At 30.6% G+C, this 17,547-nt stretch overlaps 1 protein-coding gene and 1 long non-coding RNA gene across 3 annotated transcripts; one reads left to right on the top strand and one right to left on the bottom strand.

The window, feature by feature from the left end:
- The first annotated feature begins 9 nt into the window (after positions 1–9).
- Positions 10–2,891, top strand: LOC121117790 (uncharacterized). 2 transcript variants are annotated; one of them, XR_011780141.1, is made up of 3 exons: positions 10–718; positions 776–2,208; positions 2,340–2,891. It is a non-coding gene; the product is annotated as an uncharacterized lncRNA (long non-coding RNA). The 2 variants fall into 2 exon arrangements; XR_011780140.1 differs by having other exon boundaries at positions 10–2,208.
- On the bottom strand, positions 2,787–14,779 carry LOC121117789 (uncharacterized). Its single transcript, XM_040712283.2, has 4 exons — positions 14,534–14,779; positions 14,321–14,476; positions 5,059–5,246; positions 2,787–3,122 (listed from the first exon to the last, which is right to left on the bottom strand). The coding sequence occupies exons 1-4, from the start codon at positions 14,616–14,618 to the stop codon at positions 3,027–3,029; spliced, it is 525 nt and encodes a 174-aa protein (XP_040568217.1). The 5' UTR covers positions 14,619–14,779; the 3' UTR covers positions 2,787–3,026.
- Between the last annotated feature and the right edge of the window lie 2,768 nt (positions 14,780–17,547).

A 17,547-nucleotide genomic window follows, 5' to 3' on the forward strand; every position in this document is an offset into this window, starting at 1 on the left:
TAATTTGTCCACTTTTTAAAACGATAGTTTATCTTCAATATTTTTTCTTCTCCAAACCTTAAACATTAAACTCCATTAAACATACAGCAAGAACTATTCTTACAATTTTGCGGTCTTAATTTCTTAATGTCCTGGACAACGCCGGACAAACCTACACTATATCTTTATAAAAAAGGGTGCCAAGATACATACCAACATGCTGCTGTTCGACAACTTCTTGTCAACGAGAATTTAACCTCATAATACCTTTTTATACAATCTCTTGTCCCTATTATCAAAAAAACTCAGGTAAACAATTTTCACAGGCCTCTATTGAGTCCAAATTTGTACCCCCAGCGCATTTAGCATCTACAGGAACAGATGGCAGTCACTTGGTGCCATTTCTGAACATTAGGGGTGGATGCATAGTAACTTCCCATCTGTTGAATATACATGTAAAGCTAATGTTGATCTCATATTTTAAGTATTCTCTTTTAATGTATTATATTTTATTATCAGAATACAGTTCTGTTTTAACCCTTTACCAGAGTATTACTTTCTTTCCTCCCGTCCCCTTCTTCTTGTTCCTTCCTTTCCTAAGTTCCTCACGTTGCAGTCCCGTGCTTCTGGTCCCCTCATCACTTCGGCGTTGAGTATACGATATTAATTATATATATTTATCCAGGTATTGTCATACACAACATCATCCAATCTCCCGGAGCTTCTGGTGCGTCATCAAGTATGTATGCAGTCTAACGTTGTTTTGATGAAACACTAATCCTCCCCTATTCACCAGTGCTGGCCGCTTCTGTTGGATCACCAGTTTCAAGAGGTCGAGTTGTTCATAGAGGGCAGAATTGAGGGTTTGACCATAGGGGTAGCATCTTATAGTAAGTTTATCCCTGTTAATTATATCAAACACTCAGCAATAACTCCTTGGTCGTCAATCCTTCCTTAGCCACGGTCTTGGGCGCTTCGTTCGTATATTCTATCTTGGATTTTTTAAGCATATTTTTATGTTTTAATCGTGCATAAGTCTAATTTAAGCCATTAAGAATTAATGTATTTCTAGTATTGTACATTGTATTGCTTTTTAGTATAGAGTTATTAGCTTTGTTCAAGGAAAAAAATATTTTTTCTATTTTTGTATACGTATACGTCAAGATAATAATAAAGTAGGAGAGTACATAAAAAGACCGAGGAAAAAATATAAAAAGCACGCATTTTCAAATATCTTAAGTAAAATTTACGCATGGGCACAAATAAAGGGTTAAAAACATATATAAACAAATTGAAGTACAGTTTATTGGCTTTGATTTGATTCCCATATCAATGCTATATGAAAAGCCATTGCGAAGCTACAATCAAAAGAATTTTAAAAAAATCAAGTTTTTTTTAGAGTCACTAACAATAAATTTAAAAACCCAATGTGGCAGGCATAAACGTGGTTCAAAATCCAAATGACTAGTATATTTAGTTTTTATAGATCTTGAAGAACAGGAAAAAGTCAAATATTAAAAAGTTTGAAAAAAAAAGTTGAAATTTGAACAGGCCTAATGGTTTATTTCTTAGTTAGTATTTTCTTTACATACTAGAGGATAGTGGCGCCATCCTGCGTTTATTATTAGTAATTTATATACTTATTTGTTTATTAATACAACTTGGTACATCTGCGCCAGATTGTGGATACATACTTTTTTTTGAGTTTGATGATGCCCTATTACTATAAATTAAAAATGTGCTTTTCTGAAAGCGACCCTGAAAGAATCAGCTCTCTTAAATAACTATTGATCATTATTACTATCTAATTCCATTTATAAAATCCTTGCTCAGCATGATGATAAGATCCTCCGTGATGATTTTCGATTGAATATAAATTACTGGTGGAAAATCATCGCATCAATGTTTTTATGAGGAATTACTCAGTATTGAAGAACAAATCTGAATTAAACTGAGCAGAAGGTTTTTAATTACATAGATTCCTGTATACTTACCTCAAAATTTCTCTATGTTTTTTCTACTATTGAGACCCAAATTTACTTGTTCTCTTTGTACTCATGTCCCATGAAAGTTCTTTGCGTATCTTCCGCTTTTGACGCTGACCCATAGATACGTTTTAAAAAAGTAATTTGAAAAAATACATGCCTTCTCACTTTATATTTTCCTCTCAAAGTGTAGACAAGCTCCACATATTGATCATTACAAAAAGTTCCAAATACAATTTTACGTGTCAGTAGTTGATTTTTTAATCTAAAAAAAAAAGACAGAAAATTTATTCTTTTTAATATTTTATGTTAATCTATTTATCATTTTAATGATTACCTATGTTGTTATTTTTTAAAATACATATTTTCTTCTAGCAAAAAAGGAAATGAAGAACTATGGGATAAGTGTATTATTGACCCTATTCTTCACTTTGATCCATAATTCTAAAGGAGACTGTCTTGGATGTGGTGGACTTTCGGGACAAAGAACTTCATTAACTGGAGGTAAATGGCCACCTTATCCTGGCGCAGGATCCGGATTTTGGTCCAATAGACTCTTTCTTGAACCATCAGCACCCTTCCACTATGAAAAACAACGAAGACGGCGAAAGACTCCATCCTATCAAAGATCAAGACAAAAAAGATCCTATCTTGGAGGAGTTGTAGGGAAAAATTTGATACCAAGAACAGGGACACAGATTGTGGATGGTAGCCCTTCCTTCCAAAGATTTTCAGAAAGAAGGAATTTTTCCTACCCTGGTGGGAGTAGACGATATCATTCTTCTGGTGAACATATGGGTTAACAAATTCTATCCCTATGAATGCTTTTAGAAATTTATTTTTGAAAGTATAGAAATGTACAAATTAATCATCTACTATTGTTTTTTATTGTGAAATAAATATATATATATATTTTAAGAACAAAAATGACTTTTTTTCTAGATATTCTGTTTATAGATCGAGAAGGAATCGTAGATGGATAAAACGTTTCTAACAGAGTTCATCAACATAATATGATATGATATCCCTGATTGTCTTTTGAATAATTATTACTGTTGTTCTTTAGACAATGCGAATCACATATCGAAAACAGCTAAGAGAGTCCTCCATCCCCTTTTCATTCCGTGAGGTAAACTCCCATCGGAGATTATAAGTTCCCTAAATAAATATAAAAATAATAACGATGAATTTATATTTATAAATATCAACATTAAAGCAATTTGTATTTTTCGTTGAGTTATAATCATTCTCAATCAAGAAATTATAGACCCTTTAGAGGTAGTGCAAATCCCACTTGAAGTAACCAAAATTCATTGTCATATTGAAGAATTTAGAAATTGATAGATTTTAATTGAAATTTAAAATAAGACAAATTTTGGGTATTATGAATCAAATGAATACTTTGGTAACTAAAATCATTAAAAATATATATATATATATATATAGAAAGTCTATAATTGATCAAAATATGTCCATGAAATATTAGACTGTATGTTGTTAATATGTGATGTATTAAAATAAAAAGCAATCTTGAACAAAAATAAAGAAAAAGAGACAATTCCAATTTATTAATTTTTGCTTCATATGTACTCGTACATACATCCCAATGTTTCATAAACATATTTCAATCAATCGTTAGGGCATTGAGTCCATTATATTTGATTTAAGTGCGTCATATTGGTTCCAATATGTCTTTTCAAATCAAATCTATCAATGTCACTTTCTTTTATTGTGAAGATCAATTATGATTATATTAAGTACAATTTACCAAAGGAATAAAAAATTAATTTGTACATAGAAAGAAATTGACGATAATTATTCGTCGAAGAATACGAATACTCTCAATTTTAAGAAAAATCATAATATCTTGTTTTGTGTGGAAGGTCATAAAACAGTCATTAAACAGAAAAACATCAAATTTCTTAATTATGACCTTCCAGTGTTGTAAACATATAACGTTATGGGGTTATGGGGCATATTGAACATTATATTTTTGGACATTTTTTCTTTCTTTAATTCCATAATATTATGAGGCGAGTAAAATAAATTCCAAAGTAGATCCATAACTAAAATGCGCATTAATAAGAACAACAATTTAGTAAATTACTTTTAAATGAATGTTCAAAATTCCAAGGTAGAGTAGGCATACAATCACTCATGCAAAAATTGTTAATGACTTAACTTATGTTGAAGTGCCTATTAAATACTTTATTAACTTCATGAGTTATTGATCGTTAAATGAACACAAAAAAGAAGAAAATACTCAGTACTAACATACAATTACAGATTTGTTCCACTTTCTCTTTCGTTATTAAATACCGTTAATGCAGGATCATAATATGAATGTATTTAAACATCTGTGTTGTAACTCGTTGAAGCCGATTTTCTCTTCCCTCCTTCCGGCTGAGTAATAACCATATAGACAATAACTTTAGGTTATTGCTTTGTCAAAATTATAATCTTCCATTACTGGGGACAAAAATCAGTCAAACTTAAATACTTTTTAAATTTAATGATCCATGGCATTTTTGAGTCAAAAAATTGTCAAGCTACTCAAATCGAAGATTCCAAATCTTAAGTATCAAATATGATTTGTATGGCGTCATATGTAGGGATAATTATATTTCTGGACCTATTTGCATCAATATTTGAATAGAAACTGGGATCTCAAATCTAATCTATTTCAAATTGTGGACCGCCTCACTTTATGAAGCGATTTTTCTCAGTCCCATACAAGGAGCAATTAAATTTTGTATTTAGTCAACAATTGTTGATGTGTTCATTATTTTATAAAACAAAGAGTACAAAAACAATTTGGAACAAGTACATCAATTGAGTAATACGTCATAGCTTAGTCATATAAGTCACACATGACGTCCTCAACCATTCATCCATATCATAAGTCTAGACCTAATTTCAAAAGGTGACCGATTTTTTATTTGTTGGACCGAATCTTTCTATGTGACCTTTACAAACTGAACTTACATAAAAGGCCAAATGAGTTCCATCCAACAAAAAATATAACGATCTAAGTGACTGGTCTAAGATTTTAGATTAAAACCCAACACTAGTAAACATGTAATTAAATACGTACCGGAGGATACATTTCATTGATAAATATGGGATACGAAAAGCTTTGATAAGCCATTTGATCACCCTCCTTACAGCCTTCATTATTCACCATGAATGTACAAGCATTTGTTGCTAAGCCAGCCCAAGGAATATCCATTCCAAATGATGATTCCCAATAGGCTGCTTGAGTCACATTTTTGAGAACACGATCTAAGATATAAGTATAAAATTAAAGTTTTATAATTTGTTGTCCTACAAAAAAAATATTTTATATGGTCAAAGAAATTAAAAAAAAAAATTTTTAATTAAAAATATATTTAACAAGGATTTGGAGTATTCCTATCGTTTTTATATCAAAAATGACCATCGTTTTAAAATTTATATAATAAAAAGTTCAATCGTTTAAACCAGTTTGCAATATTGGAAAAAATTCAATTTCTTGGGAGGGATCCTATAAAATTCAATTTTCCCACTTTCAATTTATAAATGTAATAATATAATATATTATTATATTCAAAGACGACTTATAAATATATCTACCATTGTGGAATTTATACACTGACTTGAATACCATAAAATTAGTAAAATACAGGTCTTAAGTTCTACTAAATATCAAAATATTCTATTAAAGAAAAGTTCACAAAGTCAATGGGAGCTTTCCGTCATAGTTTCAAAATGGGCACATACAAAACTACAGAAGTTAATCCAGTCTTCAATGGATTTGACAATTCAATATTTCACAATTTTATAGAATAATGAACTGTCACGTGACTATTTAACATTTTTATAACCAGGGATTGGAAAAGAGGTCATCCCATATTAAATATGATAGCATCACTGGGAGAAGTGTTTAGAGCTACAAGGAGACTATGTTGAAGAAAAAAAAACAAAAAAAATCAGAAACTTTTCATACCACCCTCGTATATATAATAAACCTATTTATATAACAATGTCGATAATTTTGGGGCTCCCCCAATGATAAAATCTATCAACACCCCTGCGTTACAAGATATTGTAAAGGTTAACGACGTAATGAAACAAAGTTTCAACTTAAAATTTGCATGCTAAATGAATAAGTTAGCCATGAAATTATTCTACGACTAGAAGCTAAATGACAATGAATATATATAAAAAATAACGCTAACAATATTTTTGTGTGTTGTTTGACCAAGGTAAAAAATGAGATTATGTTATCCATGAGGCGTTTAATTAATTTGTATATCATTACTAGTATGAGCCTGTCCGTTCCATGGACCAAGGGGAGGGGGGGGGGGCATTTGGACATAAAATGCTGCTGGCGTATAGTCCATGTTTTTAATATTATTTAATATTTTAAACTGCGTTTCTACTTGACCTTTTTTAAAATGTAACAACAAACGCATCTGAAATTCAGTACATCATGATATAATAAGTTAAAAAATTAAATCTTTTTGGATGCTTATTTGATAGTAATATAGGTTTATACATCTTAAAACACGATAAAAGTACTAAAAATATTGTTTAAAAAGAAAAACTTTTGTATCTTTGTTTTCAATTTTGAACAATTTTATATTAAGTATCTTTTATCATTTCCTTAAATAATTTTAATTTTTAAATTATTGTGGGACTGCTACAACCGTTTTCTACGTCTATGACTCCAATTAAACCCCAACCTTATTCTAGTCTATGGAGAAATAGATTTCCACCCTAAAATAAGGACACTCACCTTACATATAAGGCCCCCGGTTTCTTAGGCATTGTAACTAAAAGACTCAAATCTATATTGTTAGTGAGTTCAGCGTCGCAGATGTATACAAACGCTCAAACTACAATATCTATTTATTTATTTCTTAGGGGAGCATTGAAAAATAAATGTACGTTATGTAGTTCATAACAGACAATAAAAACATTCCTTTTAATTGGACGACCTAATCTATATTAATAAATAATCAAATGACTTATTTTAACATGAAAGAAATACTTGTTATACAAAACTGTGCAAAAGAACCATTTTGATATATTTCCTGTCTATTGTTGTGCCATCATTATAATTTAGATATAATCTAAAAATAATTATTATAATAATAATAAATAAAAAATTGTCGAAAAATGTAAAGATATATATGGCCGTGCCAACGCAAAAGTAATTTTAAACAAAAATTATGAAAACGAAAAATTCGCAGTTTATTATTTTACTTCCTATAACATCCTTGGATATCCTTCGTACATATATTTAATAGCTTCTCAATCTTTACTAATACATGTGATACATCAACACAACTTTTTTTTTTTTTTTTTTTTTTGATTAATTATTTAAAAAAAAAGAGAAATATACATTTATTTTTTACTTCATAAATTCAACAATTTGATGTATCCAACTAACTATTATTAATATTATTGATTTATACATTTTTGCTACTGTTAAGCTTATTTTGCGTTGTCTCCAAAAGATTAATCAAAATATTTTATTAAAAAGAAATGGAACATAATGAGTCAGAGAATACAGATGTAATCCAGACCTAGGTTAATAGAAATACAATGTTAGACCCTCATGTAATCAGGCTCGCTATACTTTTCAATTTGATGTACAGTACCGACTGGTAGGTAAGACATACAGATTTTGACGTCATAGAGTATAAAAGCGGTACTCTAACAGTATCAGTCAAGAAAGGTGATATATAGGTACTTTTGTTAACAGTTATACGTTATACGCTATGCCGTCTCTATTAAAAAGTGTGGTGGAAGTCAAACATCTGTCGGAAAAGGTTATTATATAACCTTGTAACTCTATTAACCTGATCCAGACTCAATTTGGGGAAACTCCTTCTGGCTTACTTTAGTGTTGACAGTCATATACTACTATCGGTAGTATTCGGCAGTGCCCGGAGTTATTAAGCGTCGGCTAAAACACAAATTTGGCTTTAATATTGAAGAAAATATTTCCCCATGAAATCTTCAGTGTTATTTTCCATTTTTTCATAAACACACTCACATCTAATTACTCAATACTTATATCAATTCGTGTTTTCTCCTTGGGAATGAAAGAATAGTACTAAGAGTTTGAGAAAATGAAATTTTATATGATGTGATGTTCCAAGACCGAATTGACATTTTGTTTCTGTCTTGAGTATTTTAGTCTCAAGAGGGCTCACTAAAAACTAAAAATATTATTATTTCGTAGATCAAAAATATGTTTATTATATACATTAGTGGGAACTTCAACTTCTTAGATGTTTGTGATATACATCAAGGAAAACTAAATAAAGTGACAATTTTTCCTACATTCATACTGATAAACTTATTTTTTAATCATAATAAGGAGATATTAGTTTCCGAAAAATAACCATTTATGAATTGTGTTTTGTGGAATTGCCCGTGTACAGTGTATTTAATTTAAACATTTATATACAGCAAAACTCAAAACGTAATTGGTGAAAATTTCCTTTAGTTTGAAAATAAATAAATATAGGGGTCTCTTATGCCAACGGTTGTACCAAATTCATAGATCTGAAAATTGAAAGTATTTTCCTCTGGATTTTTTGACTTTGAAAATGTTTATACTAAAGAAGATTTCTTTCTGTTACCCCTGAAGAAAACTGGCCATGATCTGTAGAATGTGAGTGTGTTTTGTTTATCGATCAAATAAATGTAAGGATATACATGTAGTACATTGATCCAATCTTCTTTTTCTTCCAGCATTCGTGCTACTAGCCTGGTCTTAAACGATCTGTGGAAACGTTCTATGAGTACATTGGACTCTGGATGATACGAGGTTATGTTGTTGCTTGCAATTCCAAGTGTCCTGCAAACACCCATCCATAATGAACTTGTGAACTGCGTTCCTCTGTCAGACACAATGGTTTCTGGAACTCCAAACCTCGAAATCCAACCACTCAAAAATTATTGACTATTGTCTTGGAGGTTATATCTGGAATAGGTATCACTTCTGTCCACCTTATGAGACGATCCATAATATTTCGGACATAGCGCTGTCCCTGAATTAGTGAGAATGGACAGATTATGTCTGCATGAATAAAGGAAAGTCTTTCAGATGGGGGATTGAAAGACAACGTTGGTTTTTATGTTCTGAAAGGTTTGGTAAACACTCTCTAGTGAAGTTTCTGACGTCTCTTCGCAAATTAGGCCAGGCATAAAAAAGTGAAATCCTCCTTAACATTTCTTTGAATCCTGGATGATTGTCCTAGTGTACAGAATAAACGATTCTTTGACGCAATTCTGGAGATGACACAGCCACTCAGAATTTGTCAACATTGACAAAACCAGCAAGTAGGGTTCCTGCAATGTATTTAAAAGAAGGTTTAATTTTAAACTTAAGTAAATTAGGGTCCTGTTTCTTTTGATCCTCAATTATATCTTCAATGAAGGTTGGGCCTATTGTGATGTTATTTATACTTCTAGAAAGAATGTCTGCAGTATGATTTAATTTTCCATAAAGGTGTTAGATATCACAATTGAGTTCGGCTATGAATGCAAAAGTATGGAACTGTCTTGGTGCCCAAGAGTGATTCGAATGTCAATCGAAGTGACTAAAGGTTTGTGGTCCGTGAAAACTTTAAAAACTTGCCCATCCAAACCCCATAGAAAAGGTTTGATGCTTTCTTTAACACTTAATAATTCCCTATCAAACGTAAAATATTTCTGTTGTGTCGTTGAAAGAGGCCGAGGCTAAAAAGCTAGAGGTTACCAGTGTCAATTTTTAAAATAGGAATAGACCTAAAAACTTCACCAGGTAATGCTGAAGCCATCAAAAAAATCCAGCTCAATTCTTTGAAACCAATTTTCCGGATCAATCGCCGAGAATTTGGGAAGACGTAGTTCTGCTACGATAAGAGTTAAGTTGCTGACATCTTCCGCTACGTACTTTTGTTCGATCTGAGGGACATTGTCTGCATGGTCTTGACTATGAGAATGTGATTTTTAAGGAGGCATGATATCACGTCGGGGTCACCAATGTTAAGATTTAAATATTTTATTTTAACTTAGAAAAAAAAAAGTGATAATTCCTTTATACGAAAATAAAAATGAAAAAAGTATACAAGGTACTATGATGAATATTTAATATCATCTAAACAAGTCGAACTCCTACATACGTATGCTGATGGCATTTTAAAATATGGTATGTTTTTCAAGGACCAATAACAGGCAGTGGTCGAATAGTAGGGGCTAAAGGGTCCATGGATACTCTGATGCGAATATTTTATTGGTAGCCAAATATACTACAAGTGTAATCTCATCCCGGAAAGGCATCTAAAAATATTTCAAAGAGGGTGCAAAATCGTAAAAAAAAATCCGAAAGTTGTTTTCTTAAAAATATACAAGATCCAATAAGTTCCCCGAACAAAAATCTAATTTTTTAAATGAAATAAGCCTCTACAAATAACAAGTTTACACATAGCCTTTCTTGTGAAAGTTGCATCACTCTAATACTGGACAGGGGCCCGGTGGGACTGTTTGCATGTCCCAAATTAAGGACACTCTTTTTTGCGTATATATAAATTATACAGGAAAATATTTCTATTTTGGAGTTTATTTATAGATTTCTTGGGCATACTCTCATACATATTCTCTCTACTATTCAATCGAAGAAAAACAAAACATATTTAAATACAAAGCAAAGTGCTTCAATAACAATTATAATTCTTGGGATTGATACGGAAATACCAAGAGATAGAACACCTAAAATCAAATACAAATATAAGTATACGTAGGTATTATTAATACATATTTAGACACATTGTATTGCATTTTTCCAGTATGGTAACATATATATTTCCTACATCGATGTACATACATTGATCAAGGTTTTATGTTTTTGGTTAATCTTACTATTTTAAGGAAATCTAAAACGTGGCGAATTACGTAATACATATGTGACGTTCAAAAATAATACGTGGTTTTCTACGTCTCACAATTAAAATAAACAGGAAAAAACTACTTGTATAATCTTGTTGATCCTTGAGGTGCCAAAAACATAAAATTGAGAATATAGAATATCTGAGTTTGTTTTTTTGGTTTATTATATTTGGGCTCTCAAGTATGTGAGATATGTCATGGAATTCTAGATACTATGTATCTAGAATTTCATGGATGAGCCCATAGGGAGGCATTAAGACATTTCATTATTTGACAATGAGATACAATTGGATTGAATTGACTGAAAAATCTACTATTTTGTAAAAATAAATAGCAAAAATACTTGCTATTTGCTGTCAATAAGTCTTAAAAAAGTAATATTGATTCAACTTAAGAGCTATCTACTTAGTATTATATAATTTATGTATATATGAGATTTGCGCATACAAACTTTGTCTGCAGATGAGCCACTTTTGAGTGGGTGCTTCATATTTTAGAACGTCGTGACTACTTAATCTAAGAAATAAAATATAGCAACGAGTGTGTCATGTGTGTAGCTAAAGATCAGAGTGTACTACTAAAATACATATATATAAAGCCATACTAAGTTATACTCTGGGTGCTACAATGTTGCTAATAAAAAAATATCTTAATGCAAGACGGAAGTACTGAAAATATTGTTTTAAAAGAAGTCCTTTAATGTTTGTGGTTGGAATTTTTAATATATTTAAAAAAATATTAATTTTAAATAATAATTTCTAAATACACTCTTAAATTAAAACTTGGACATAATTAATGATTGTTAAGAAAAAGGGAACTTTGTCCAATCTACCATACAAAGGCCTTGGAAAATTTTCTGTTTAACCAATAACTCCAAGCAATGCTAGGACTCCCGCAGTAAGTAAATATATGTATGTAGATAAAAAAAATGAAATAGTTTATGTATGTACACATAAGAGAGATCCTTTTATTTAAAAGGTGATAACTAATTGACTTATCATGTCATTTTCTCAAGACTGACGATTCACTTATGGAATGGCTATTAGGATAAATTTAATGCCGCATAAACTTGTATTACATATTATTAAGTTTATCTTCATTTACTTCATTCGAAAGGTTCTTTTGGCTAATTCTTATGGAATGAACATACCTACCTTCAGTGATATTACATCCGGTAGATATTGTAAGCCAAGACCTGACAGTTATTATAAAATTTCTACTTCTTACCAACTCAATTACTTGAAAATATGCACTCAAATATCACAGTCAACATACAAAAGAGTTATCCTCATTACTCCAGGTTAAATTATCCTTTTAGAATTAGTCCTGATCCAAAAATAACAAAGCATTTTCAAGGAAAGTCAATAACTCAAAAAGTTGTTATTTGAGAATGGTTGACAATCCTTTGATCTCACAAGCGGACTCTTTTATTAATGATTATCTGTGTTTCTCTCCAGATTTAACACTGCAGAAGTAAATAGTATAGAGCATAAATGTGTATAGTCTTTAGAGCGTGAATCATTGTAGAAGCTGTGATACCATGGATGAGTTAGTTTATGATGATGATAAAAACTGCAAAAAATTTCTGCAAAACAAATATTATTGAAAAAACAATTACTTATGGCTAATTCTGAATATGAAAAAGTCAATTCCATATCTTGATAAAGTAATTAATATACACATGTGAAGTATGTATGGAGTCTTATTCTTTAAGCAGAAATACATACATAATTTGTAATTTATGCAAGGAAAACACTTGAGTAAGGAATATGTGTCAATCAAAAAATGTAGGGATGAAGTGGTCCAAAAATCTTGACATTCCGTCCGATCCCGTCCCAAATCTTAAAGACACGTTGTAATTGGAAGTAAAAGTCATTCCATCGAACAATCTTTGGAACAAACGTAATAATAGATATAAACCAGTAACGCCACCATTAATCAATTTCGAACATCAAACACGATCCAATATTTGTGTGCAAAATAAATACTTCGATTAGGCCTAAATTAAGAATAATGAAGAGGTGGAGTCTGGGACACGAGTTGCAACTCGACTTGAGTTCATATTTTGAAGTCTTGCAACTGGACTTGATCTGAATGTCAATGACTTGGACCCAGATTTGCGAAAAATTGTGATACTCGACTTTGACTCACAGTATAATGACTTTTTCCCAGCCTAGAAAATGATGCATTTTAGAACGCATTAGAAAATTTGGGTTATATTACAAGGACTCATAATAGGGATGCATTGTAAAAAAATGAACATAGACGAGCGCGAGACTTTTGGTAGTTACAACCTGAACAAGGTTTTTTATTTATTTTCCAAAGTTGTCATTATTATTTAATTATTCAAGAGGGAACATTCTTTATATTAAATGTATTAAGTATAAAGTGCGTGTGCTCATTAATGCTAGAGAGGGATCCCCAACCCCTCAAATTAATTTAAAAACATCCTATTCTCTAAAAACAATAATATTTATTAAGTTTTAATGTAAAGTCATGAAAAACAAAAGACCCGACATATTAAGTTATGAGAAACAATAATGAGAATTTGTTGAGGAATTATAAGTGTAAGTCTTTGTTGGACTCGGAGTGGAATTGAGGATCGATTACAAATTATATTACAAAGTTTGAAAAGAATGAAAACAAGTTTAATGGAGGCACATATATGTATGAACGTAACCTATGTATATTTACAGAGATGAATATTTCCAATTAGTTGCTCTTCAAACAGATTTATAGGTCTGTATGTTGTTGTAGCATATTTAAGTAGGCATGTATTTACATACAAATAAGACTGATTTACTTAGAGTTAGAACGGTGATCCAAGAGTACAAATATTTGCTTATAGTTAATAGGCAATAATCAATCCATCAATCAATTTACAAGGATATAAATACAGAACTTATTTGATGATAACATCAGTCAATTAACCCCATATATAAGTATATAAGTAGATCCTACTCAATTTTATCTTTTGTTTTGCCCAAGGAGAAGTAATTACTCATCCATCTACAGATCTAACGCGGTAGCCTGGCCATACATACGTGTACATCATGCATATTCTGTACCTACTACACATTGTTACTTTTATTGTATCTTGCAACTATTCCTACAAAAACAAACGTAATAAAATACTCAAAATTAGTTGGTAGCAAGCCAATGACATCATTGCTCCCAAATGTACGATTATTTTAAAAAAAATAGTAAGTAATTATTCACATCTTAACAAGAGCTAATTTGAAATCGACTAATCAACCTTCAAAACACTGATAATAGGAAAAGAAGCCAAAAATAAAAAAAGACAACAAAATACAATGTATATTTTAGTATTAATGAGGTAACCCCGTATAGAGGACTGATTTGAGTGAATGGTGGATGACTCTCAATTAAAAGGGATATTATCATTATTCAGACCCTAAATATTAACTTACTTGGACGGAATTCCAAATTAAGATGTACTGTTTCACCCCTTATTACAGTACAAGGCGGACCATCAATTCCCTTGCAACGAAACCTCGGAGTTCGGCCATCTCTTCCAGATCGACGATGGCAGCCATCTATATCAGCTGAGGATATGATACCCATTTCTAATGAACATAAATCAATTATTTGTTTCTCAGATACAGGAGCTAATCATTTATTACCAGTGCATTCCTTCCAACATATTTTCCCTTGGACATCAGCCAAGAAGATCAGAAGGAAGACCCCAGAGATGATTCGTGGATTCATAATCACGTTTTCACTTTTTAAAAATTAAAAACGAACTATTTTTCTATTACTTTTCAAATAACTTCCTCTATCTATAGAGAGTTTTATTTTAATATTAAATATGTACTATGTATTGGCAAGGAACGTCATTTGAGTGCGTCCCTCCCTTCTTCTAACATACAAACACACATCTTGTGTTTGACTCTACAATCATTTTGGAATATGACCCCTCAATGAGTTGTAAGAATATTGTCGTCATCATATCATATATACATTTAATATATTATCATGGAAATTAGTGGCTCAGAAACAAGAAAAACTAGTTCATATCGATGTGATTCAGATATTGAATCACCTTTGAGAAAAAGTTTTTTCTGTAAGAACAGCTTAGATATTAATCTAGGTTGTATTCTTAATGTTTATAGTAACAATGTCTAGATGATGCTACGACTATAATATTTCTTTGGTTGGGCTTCATTAGTTGCAACAAGAGAAATTCTTGTCTATAAAATGATTGTTATATTCATTCTTGTTCTACAACACAAACGAATTATTTTTATTGTCAACTTCACACACAACAACACAATAAGTGTACATTTATAGAGACAAAGCAATATAGGAAGACAAGACTCATGGATTTCTCGTTCATGCATGAAATAAGTGAGAAACGACAGCTACACTGTTATAATGGAAGAAAATAATAAATATGAACGAAAAAGATAAAATTTAGAATCGAAATGGAGTAAAAATAATTTTGTAATGAAACACTGTGGATATAATTATAATAAAACTTGAATTATTCAATTTTAATGCCTTTTTATCGTGTTTTCTCTATATTTCCTCGTCTTTTTTATCATTATCAGATGTACAGGGAGTTTAGTACTAGATAAATAGGCACTTTTTTTAAAGGATTTTTTTTCTACAAATCTAGTCTCACGTACGAATATGTACTCTGTAGCATTTTTTGAAACTTAATTCAAATTTGTACCACAATACAATGAGCTTTAATTTATTCCAATTAGAAATATGTATAATGACAATTTTCAAGGAGACTGAAGTAAATAAAGTTTTTTAAAAATGTTTAAATAAAATTATTGTATCATAATCAATTTTCAAAAACATCTAAAGATACGAGCGTTATTAAGAAGCTGAATGACATATCCATTAATAAAGATACAAATATAATATACCCAGAAAGTTTTATTATAATTGACAAATTAGAAAACCAATCAAAAATACAAAAATTATTAAAATGCTTTTTTAAGTCCTTATTGATTTTTAAAAAAAATGTATTTTTTAATTTTTATTTACATCATTTTTTGAAAATAAATAAAACATTTTGAAACAATTAATTTCAAATAAGTCTAAAAACCACGACCTTTATCTCACTTTGTGCAGATAATCCATGTCACATGTCTTGAGTAATTAGCATTTCCTCCAGTGTAGCCATACCTAAATTAATGTCAATACTCTTTTATGGGAGGAAACTTTATCTTACAACATCCCTATCAAATATGATTTTGAGAACGTTATAGATGAGGGCAACTGTGAGAAACATAGAATGACTTGGTACTAGTACCCCTCTATTGACTTTATCCTAAAACAAATCAAAATAAATTTCATCTATTGAAATGGTTAAATCCTTTGATGATCTGAGCATACCACTGCAACAATCATTGGCTCCTCTTTTCTTAAAATGAAATAAACAATATATCCAAAAATATGGTAAGGAATATTTTTTCCAAGTGAAGCTTCATCACAATCTGAGACATCAAAATGTGATATTGCAAAAAAAAAAAAAAAAAAAAAAAAAAATGAGCTTAATCATTTTGCCTTCTGATTTTAAATCATAAGAAAAAATTATCTTAAAAAAGAATAACTGAAGTTAAGAACAGTGAAAAAGGAGTGAAAAACGTATGAACATGATAAGGATAGGGGACATCATCTGTGGGATCAAAAAAGTTAGCACTTCATCTCTACAGTATGTCCAGAGTGGAAATTACCTCCTAGTTTCTTGCTATTATCACACAGCAGACTTAATGTCTCAATAGACTTCATGGACGACCAGTATACCCTTATCTTATGCTGCCTTAATTTTGTGAGAGTCCGGTTACTTTATCTTTGATATATGTACATGATAATTTGTTCAATAAAAATAGTATTTTATAAATATATGACTATGGGTTTGCAGGAGTGTCCGCAGGATTATTTTATTTAGGAGAGGGGGGTGATTTGGTTTTTTATAGACCATAAGGTCTATAAGGTAGGGAGCTAACTCATTCCTCCTCCCTGGAGACACCACTGCAATGTACATCTGTATTTAAAGATCCTTATGAAATTGAGTCTTTTTAATTCTTTTCCAAAGATTTGTATGTGTAATTACTTATCAGTTAATTTTAAATGTACAGTGAATATCGGTATTTTTTAACCATTGTAATTAAAAATGTTTATATACTAATATCTGAGTCTTGATAATATACATACAATGTTAATGAGTTCAAAAATTTGAAAATCATTTTGTGATCTATATTATTCCATATGGATTTAAGTCAAAGAAAGTAGAATAATAGAAAAGAAATTCCACCTAAGTTTTACCAAAATTAGTCCGTAACTTTTCCCATAATCCTCCATATAAACAGATCGAAGTGAAAACAAAACATTCAACTTGGTTGAGGAAGTTATAAAGGCCCAAAATTAGTTTGTAGCTATTTAACTCATTGTTCCCAACTGTTGGAGTATTCTTTGAGGAAAGCAAGGAATTGTTCACAGTATAACAAGAACTAATTCAAATTAAGTTAATCAACTTTTAGAACCTTAAAAAGTGGAAGCAAGAGTAATATACAAATCGACAGTTTATAATCAAAAATAATAATTAAAAAATTTAGTAGATAACGTCGTGATTGATATTATAAAATAGACAAACTTATAAGTACTACATAAAAGCTTTAAC

This window comes from Lepeophtheirus salmonis, chromosome 5, assembly GCF_016086655.4.
Source record: "Lepeophtheirus salmonis chromosome 5, UVic_Lsal_1.4, whole genome shotgun sequence".
NCBI classification, from domain to species: domain Eukaryota; kingdom Metazoa; phylum Arthropoda; class Copepoda; order Siphonostomatoida; family Caligidae; genus Lepeophtheirus; species Lepeophtheirus salmonis.

What these genes read in the sequence shown, in the direction of transcription:
- LOC121117789 (XM_040712283.2), bottom strand. Translation starts at nt 14,618, where the DNA reads ATGAATCCACGAATCATCTCTGGGGTCTTCCTTCTGATCTTCTTGGCT. An exon ending in ATGTTGGAAGGAATGCACTG is followed by an intron (nt 14,477 to 14,533) that starts GTAATAAATGAT and finishes TATGTTCATTAG; the next exon opens with AAATGGGTATCATATCCTCA. An exon ending in TCAATGAAATGTATCCTCCG is followed by an intron (nt 3,123 to 5,058) that starts GTACGTATTTAA and finishes ATATTTATTTAG; the next exon opens with GGAACTTATAATCTCCGATG.